An 8246-nucleotide genomic window follows, 5' to 3' on the forward strand; every position below is an offset into this window, starting at 1 on the left:
GCACCACATGAAGAAGCACAGCATCAAAAGCTTCACCTGCTGGCCAGGTATAAACACTTTGCTTTTTGGTCAATAACTCATGAAGTGTGAGGCAGAGACAACAAAGAGCCTCCCTGCTGGAAGTGTGTGATAGCTCCACCATGTGGCCAGTTATTAAATGACCAATACCTATGTTCCTTGTACTTAATGTGAAAATACAACATATGTTTGTACAATTAGCAATTATGTTTTGATACCAGAGTGACTTCCCTCCTGGTCAGTGTTAGCGTGGGTGTCAGATGTGTGTACCGTTGTCATGCGGTCTGGCTGTGCGTCCCTCTGTGGACACCTCTGTCTCTGAGTGAGAGCCTGAAGAGGAGGAGGATGAGTCACTGCTCCTTCTGTCTCTCCTGGAGGAGCAAGGAGAGACTCTGCAGAGCAGCACAGCTTCTTCATCTGATGACGAGGATGATGTTGAACTCCTCTCTGGCTCTGAACTCAGATCCAGTTCCTGGGAGACACACATGTTGGTTTACAATCATGTGATTTGCTCAAAGGCCAGCATGTCTTCATTGACTGCCAAAAACCAGTTTAATGCTTCAGCCAATCGACTGAATGAGACTGTCATGTCTGACAGAGCAACATGTGAAACAACCTTCATCCTCTACACACAAACACAACATGACAAGTCTGTGTTAGATAATTTACAACTGAGTTTGTTATGAATTTGCTTTTATTAGCTTAATGTGAATTTTGTCAAGAACCTCAAACATTAGATAAACATTCCACACTATGACTCTCTGCTAAATAACTCAGGTTTGTTCAGAAAGGCTCTGGATCTATCACCAGGTGATTTTTAGAAAAAAGTCTCACGCTAAACTGCAGACTGTAAACGCCTCTGATAGAAACTGATGGTACTAATTAATTCTGAAAGAGCAACCCAATGAGGAAACTCCATCACTCACACTGTAAGTCACAGACATTCATAAATATAAAGCAAACACACGTACACACACATGGTTGTACCTCAAAGTCATGTGATAGCTCAGGACAGAGGCGGCTGTACTGCAGCAGCAGCTCTTTAGGTCTGTCAGGGTCTGGACGGACACGAAGTTTATTCAGGTCAGTCTCCAGGTCTTCATCCTGCACGCGCACACACACACACACTGACTCATGAAAACATATTTCAGTACACACTGGTAAATTACAGCGTCTTTTATTCAGGACTCTGCAGTCAGCTGATTCAGTTCCATTCATACTGGGCCTTAGCGCTGATGGAGGGAAACTCAGACTGTCAACAAGGATCAAAGAAGCTACTGAAGAGATAAACGGCAGACAATTCAGATTTTACAGAATTGTCCTTTAAACTGTCCTCAGGAGACAAGCCTCAGCTGATTTCTGTATTTCTACATTTATTTATTTACTTATTTCTACATTTTTACATCTAGACGTCATTCAGAAAGTCTTCAGACCACCTTTGGTTATTGTTACAGCAGCATGTGTTCTGGTGCACTGTTCTGCTCCTCTCCTGTCACCTCTGCTCTGCTGCTTCCTGATCAGTCCTCCATGAGGTTCACCTGGTCTGGGGTTGTGGTCGAAACGTCTTTATTTCTTATAAAAGGTTCAAAATGATTAAAATGAGCTGTAGTATCTGAGCAGCAGCCATGATGACAGCTGGTCCACTTCTCTAAGTGAAGAGGAAAGAAGCTACAGTGCTTCCTATCTTATCTCCTTTAACATAGGAAACACTGGACCTTTCTTTACCTAAATAGAAATAATGTCCCACAATTACTTGCTGCAGCAACATTTAAAGTGATGCACCATTGTAGTTTGACCAGAGCAGACCCACATAAATGTAGAAACAACAGAGTAGCTGTTATATGTATGTGACACGATCGAGAACTGACAGAAATCCTTGTTTGATCGACTGAAGCCCAAATCAGAAATATAAATTCATTCTCTTTAAATCAGTTAGGAGTCATCATGAAGATCAAGCATATTGAATTAATAGTTAAAAATATAATCATCATAATATACTATAGCTTATACATAAATGTAATTTCACTAAATCCCCTCCTATTGTGGAATGCATTAAAAAGAATTTTCTCTACTTAACAAATGTATAGAATTAGAAGGAAGGGCTTCTAGCACGGACACTGCTGGTCTTGCTGCCTCTCAGTCCGGGTCTTTGTTTTGCTGTTGTGTTTTGGTTTTGAGTCTTTTGTAGTCTTGATTTAATGTCCAGGTTGTTTTGTATATTTGTATTTTTTTTTTTCGAATTTATTAAAAAAAGTAAAAAGTGAAATGTCACATTGACAGAAGTATTCAGACTCTTCACTGTGACTCTAAGTTCAACCCATGTTCCTCCATTTCTCTGGATCCTTTCTAATACTGACACACACCTCTCTATACAAGGTCTGACAGCTTACAATACAGATCAGAGGAGAAACCATAAGGAGACCAAGAACCTGATGCCGACTCAGAGTTCCAGAGATCCTCAGTGGAGATGGAGAAACTTCTAATCATCACGTCTGGTTTCCTCCAGACATGATGGTTAGAACTGAGACCAAACAGTTCAGTCCTATTCTCATCAGATCAGAGAATCTGGTTTCTCTGAGAGAGATTATCATTATTAATACAACAACAACAACTTAGATTTTCTTAGCGCCTTTCAAGGTACCCAAGGCCACTTTACAGAGTAAGAATACAAATAAATAAAACAAATAAAAACAAGATGAGACAGAATAAAGATGGTAATGATTGGAGGAGACTGTAGGAGATGAGTTAGCTGGAGGCCACAGGCCTTGGTAAAAAGGTGGGTCTTCAGCAGTTTTTTGAAAATGTCCAGAGGTGGGGCTGTGCGAATCTCTTGCGGGAGAGAGTTCCAGAGGGTGGGGGCTGCCACACTGAAAGCTCTGTCACCAAAAGATTTCAGGCTTGTGTACAGGGTGGAGAGCAGACCAGCGTCTGAGGACCGTAGGTTCCAAGACGGAGTACAGTGGACGAGGAGGTACTTGGGTATGAGACCATGGAGGGATTCGTAGGTAAGGGAGAGGATTTTGTACTGGATGCGGGATTTGACCAGAAGCCAGTGAAGTTGGATGAGGGTGGGGGTGGTGTGCTGCCGGGGTTTAGTGTGGGTGAGAACCCTGGCAGCTGAGTTCTGGACATACTGGAGCCTGTCCAGGGTTTTGCTGGGAACCCCAAACAGGACTCCATTGCAGTAATCCAGAAGGATAGTGACGAAGACGTGGATGAGGGTCTCTGCTACAGAGTCAGAGAGTGATGGCTGGAGTTGAGAGATGTTTTTGAGGTGGAAGAAAGTAGATTTTGTGATGGACTTAAAAATGTGCCTGGAAGACAAGTGACTGTGGGGGGGAGCTGGGTGGAAGTTTATGTGCTGAGATAAAGCTGCGTGTCATCAGCATATAAATGGAAGCGTAATGGTGACAAACTGTTTTCGGTTGGTGAGGTAAGACTGAAACCAGAAAAGTGCTGAACCAGTGAGGCCAAGGTAGTCAGCTAGGCGGGTGAGGAGGATGTTGTGGGAGACTGTGTCAAAGGCTGCTGAGAGGTCCAGGAGGATGAGGATGCTGATGTAGCCAGAGTCAGCAGCAATGAGAAGTCGTTAGTAATTTTGATGAGAGTATTCCCTGTGCTGTGGTGTGCTCTGAAGCCAGATTGAAAGGGTTCATAGAGCTCATGATTGCACATGTGTTGATGGAGTTGGGCTCCACTGCTCTTTCCAGGATTTTCCTTTTGCTGAGGAAAGGAAGGGTGGAGATCGGTTAGTAGCTGTTGAGGTCATCGGGGTCCAGACCTGGCTTCTTGAGGATGGGAGTAACTGAGGCAACTTTGAAGCTGGAGGAGAACAAACCAGATTCCAAGGAGGAGTTGATGATGTCCACCATGAGGGGGCACAAAGAAGGTAAACATGCCTGATTCTGTGTTCTGACAGGGAACTGCTGTCCCATCTGTGCTTTGGCGAGTGAAAGCACTTTGGTTAATATCAGGGAAAGATCGTGGTTTCAGAACATCCTTCTCTTCTCTTCTCTTGAGTCACTGTGACTTTTTAAACCAGACAACCATCTTTCTGTGAACTTAAAGCGTTAAGCGAGTAAACACAACAACAAACTCAGTGAAACATGTTGCCAGATAGGCTCATTAAAAACACTGACAACAAACCAGGGCTTGTATTCACAAAGCATTTTATCTCACCACTAGGTTACACTAAGTTTTTAACTAAAAGTTTCCCCCTAAGTCCTATTCACAAAGCTGCTGAGACCAACTTTTACGAAGGAAAAATGAAAACTAAGAGTGCCACTCTGCTGCCATGGCTGACATCAATTCTAATGGACGAGCTCGCTTACAGAGACCACAGTGATTGGTTGATGAGAGACTGGTCTGTGCCAGTGAAAACACATGCGCAACATCCCGTGACAATAAAAAATAAAAATAAAAAAACACTGGAAAATAAAAAGAAATGAAATAACAGATTAGATGCTGTTCACAAAAGTAGCGTGTTTTATAAGTGATAAGGTTTGTATTGACCCAGGACAATTTAATTTTACTATTTAAAAAAAAAAGCTCATCTGTCCTAGACTACCTAACTAAACCTAACTGGCAGCCTATTAGCCAAAGTCTGTTGTAGCCGTACCTATTGTAATGTAGCTGTGGGTTAAGGTGCGAAAAGATTTCCAATGTCCCCCACCGTGACATCCAGCTTGAATATGATCCTTTCAAACAGCTGCCTCAGGTTACTCTCCATTAAGATCCATGACTTGTGTATAGATCCTGGCCACTGTGCCATAGTCTCTACAACTGTACATGAAGCATCCAATACAACCTGTGTGTTGATGTGATTTTTTCAGGACCTCTGACATCTGAAGGGAGCTCAGAGTAGAGCTGCTGCTCCTTGATGTTGAAACGAGCCAGTTGAGGTGGTTCAAGCTTCTCGTAAGGATCCTCCTGAGCGCCTTCCATTGGAGGTCTTCCAGGCAAGTCCAACTGGTAGGAGAGCTTGGGGTAGACCCAGAACACACGGGAGAGTTTCTATATCTCATCTGGCCTGGGAATACCTCAGAATCCATCAGGAGGAGCTGGAAAATGTTGCCAAAGAGAGCGAGGTCCGGACTACTTTGCTTACCCTGCTGCCATGTGACCTGACCTCATGGTTAGAGTTACCCAAACAGATTTTAGTCATAAAAGAATTAATATAATCTTAGTGAAAATAATTTTAAACTGATCTGATCCTGTGGAAAAACATACACTCATTATTGTTGGGGAAACATAAATACAAAGAAAACTACACAATTAAACAGTTTCTGTCAGAATTATGATTTCTGTGTTGTTATTACGTTATTAAAACTTCAGTAGAAAGACAAAAGTAATTTAAAAAAAAACCATGCACACACACTTACATAGTCTCTACTCTCTGCCTCTTCATTCTCTTCAGCCTCTTCATCATCACTCTCCTCATTGCTCTCATCTACACAGAGAAAACACAAGTGACGATGTCAGAGTTCTGTGTGTGTGTGTGTCTGTGTTTGTGTAAAGTTGATACAGTAGAACTTTTTGCAGTGAATTAGTTCCTGACACATACAAGACACCTAGCTAGTTAGTGAGTCAGTCAGTCAGTCAGTCAGTTAATTAGTTATAGTGCCATCAATCAAAACTGCTTCTGCTCAGTCTTGACATGAAGTGGATTCTAATACTGCACCTGGGTCCACGCCCACGTCAGGGACAGCTTGTGGTCTTCCAGGGAGGGGGAAGGTGTATGCAGACTGATCTGACGTCAGTGGTAGACGAGTTTTGGGAAGACACTTCCTCATCAGCTGCACAGAAGGGTCCACCAGAGACTCCAGACCTTTACTCAGCAAACATGTCTGAGAATAGAAAGGAAGCCACGTGTCAACAGACCCTCTCTGATCTACAGACTGAACTGTACTGACATGAAAAGACCAACAGCTGGGGGCTGAAAAACTGTGGCTGCAGCAGTCAAGGTGCAGAAACCTGGATGTGGGAGGCTGTGCACAGACATCCATGTACCATGCAGGTGGACTATAAAAGAAGTATAATAAGAACAAGAGGTGTCTTTGGAGTCACAGGTGGAGTATGACTAAGGTCTTATTCCTCCTCAGGTGGGAATCTGCTGTTGACTGATGAACAGTTTGAAAATGCAGCACATCTTCTGGCACAGTAACCGCAGGGGGTTTGAGGTATTTTCACAAAAAAAAACCTAACCTTTCCACTTTCCTCTGTCTGTGTTCATGTTCTCTTTTTGCTGAGACGTTCTGACCTGTACTGATCTGTTTTGAGCCATTGTTCTGAACCGTTCTGGCCTGTTCTGACCCATTGTTCTGAGCCATTCTCTCTGTTCTCTCCATCTTCATGTGTTTATTACAGTTCTTTCTGTGCTGTGGTTGGCTGGTATTTCTCAGACCACTTCAGTCTTTTTATGAACCGATCTATAATTCATCTGATGGCAGTTTAACCTGCTGACCTCTCAACACAGTTGAAGCATATAATATCAATAAAGTCTGGCCCCCCGGTGGAGGGAGCTGATCCTGCGCATCAAATTAATGGTGTTACAAGGTCTACATGTTAAACACCATCTACAGTGGGTCATAGTTACTGTAACTTAATATGAGCTATAGTGTCTTTTATAGTAAGAAGCAATTATAGTAATGTCACAGTGGACTAGTGACTGAGATGCACTGACCAGAACAGGCCTCTGTGGTAATATGTTATATAACGGTTTGAATTTCCACTCTAATCTTTTAAATAAAAAATGTCATTTTATTTTTGTTTTGTTTATTTCAAACTTAAAATACAAAAAACATGAAGGAAAATAAAAAATGTGTAAGAAACCTGCTTATATGAAGCGCACACCCACATAATTACACCACTGTCAGTACCATGTGGTAACACTGGACACTGGGAATAGAAGACTTTGTTGTACATAAAAACATGGAAGAAAGAAAGGAGTAAAGAGAGTGAAAGGTAAGACAGGAAAGAGGATCAAAGAAAGACAAAGATGATTCATGTTCATCTCATTCAACAACAGAAAGATAAAAACTGATGAACTGTACCTGTGTGGTCTGATACAGCAGTCTCATGCCTCCCTGGGATATGAAAGCCTGTCTGCCTGCAGTACTGTGGGTGACCTTGTGGAGGCAGCGCAGCAGCATGTGGCGGATTGCTATGGCAACATGTTGAGTATCCTTGCTGTGCCAGTCCTTGTATAGCCTCAACAGACCAGAGACATAGCCCTTAGAGACGACTGAGCGAACGTTAGCCTCTGTGATGAGACAGAGAGAGAACAGCTGCAACAGACTGTCACACATCTCACACAGAAGGTCATTTACCCCTGTGTTCCTCATTTAGGTTAATGACTCTATGTTTAAACAAAGGCTTGTGTAGCCCCAAATGGACTACAGGTGGCGCTGTTGGTGTGGTGGGAACATGTGGGACTAAAACCTGTGTCCATCCTTAATGTTCTCATTGACACCTGAGTCCTGCACAGATGTTTTGTTGATTTACAGACATGCAACATCAAACCTGTGTGTGATTATACAAACTGAAGATAAATATCTGAAATCTCTTAAACCACTGTTTCAAAGTGAGTGAATGGGTGAATTCAGACACAGATTATATTTATAAACTTTTTACAAAGAAAGATCAAAACTAAACTTAGTACAAGTAGTAGCAAACTTTTACTTTTAACAACACCAGGTAACTTGTATCTAGATGCTCAGAATCTAGTTTTCACAGTATGTTGATAACTTATCACATAACTATCAGTATTAATGTAACTGGAACCTTAAGACTTAGCAAATACTGTACTTCAGAATAAGGCATATAGGTAGTGCTTTCACTAAGTACTTTCTTTGGCAGAATAACAGTCAGTAATGTGGTCAGTCAGAAACAGTCAGAAATTTAAAGTGACTATTCCTGCGATTCAAACCTAAACTACCCAACCTATTCAGAGTTGGTATTACCGAAAACGTGCATCAATAAGGTTAACTGAGGTTTTTTTTTTACAAAACACTGTAGGAAATATAATAGTAACTGAAATCCACTTTAGGTTACCTTAACTCAAATTCACATTTTGTTCTTTCTCTCTTTTTGTTCACATACATTTTCTTTTTTTCCCAGGGCAGCGATCCGCCCCGACCCTTTACATGTCATCTTCACTTTGACTCAGACCTACTTCATCACATAGTCTTTTGGCCAAGATGGAGGTTGTCTCTCTTTTTGAAGAAAAG

The 8246-nt window shown here is 42.0% G+C and overlaps 1 protein-coding gene across 1 annotated transcript in view; it reads right to left on the reverse strand.

Annotated features, from left to right (window-relative positions):
* The window catches only part of LOC130176162 (cytosolic carboxypeptidase 4), a 76819-nt gene extending 69722 nt beyond the window's left edge, over nt 1-7097 (reverse strand). Inside the window, exons 1-5 of the mRNA XM_056387099.1 lie at nt 7071-7097; nt 5699-5864; nt 5400-5467; nt 1006-1122; nt 289-490 (exon numbers count right to left, since the gene is read on the reverse strand). Coding sequence (XP_056243074.1) covers nt 289-490; nt 1006-1122; nt 5400-5467; nt 5699-5864; nt 7071-7097 — 580 coding nt within the window. The remainder of the gene's footprint in view (nt 1-288; nt 491-1005; nt 1123-5399; nt 5468-5698; nt 5865-7070) is intronic.
* Nucleotides 7098-8246: the final 1149 nt, after the last annotated feature.

This window comes from Seriola aureovittata, chromosome 10 (assembly GCF_021018895.1).
Source record: "Seriola aureovittata isolate HTS-2021-v1 ecotype China chromosome 10, ASM2101889v1, whole genome shotgun sequence".
Classification (NCBI taxonomy): Eukaryota; Metazoa; Chordata; class Actinopteri; order Carangiformes; family Carangidae; genus Seriola; species Seriola aureovittata.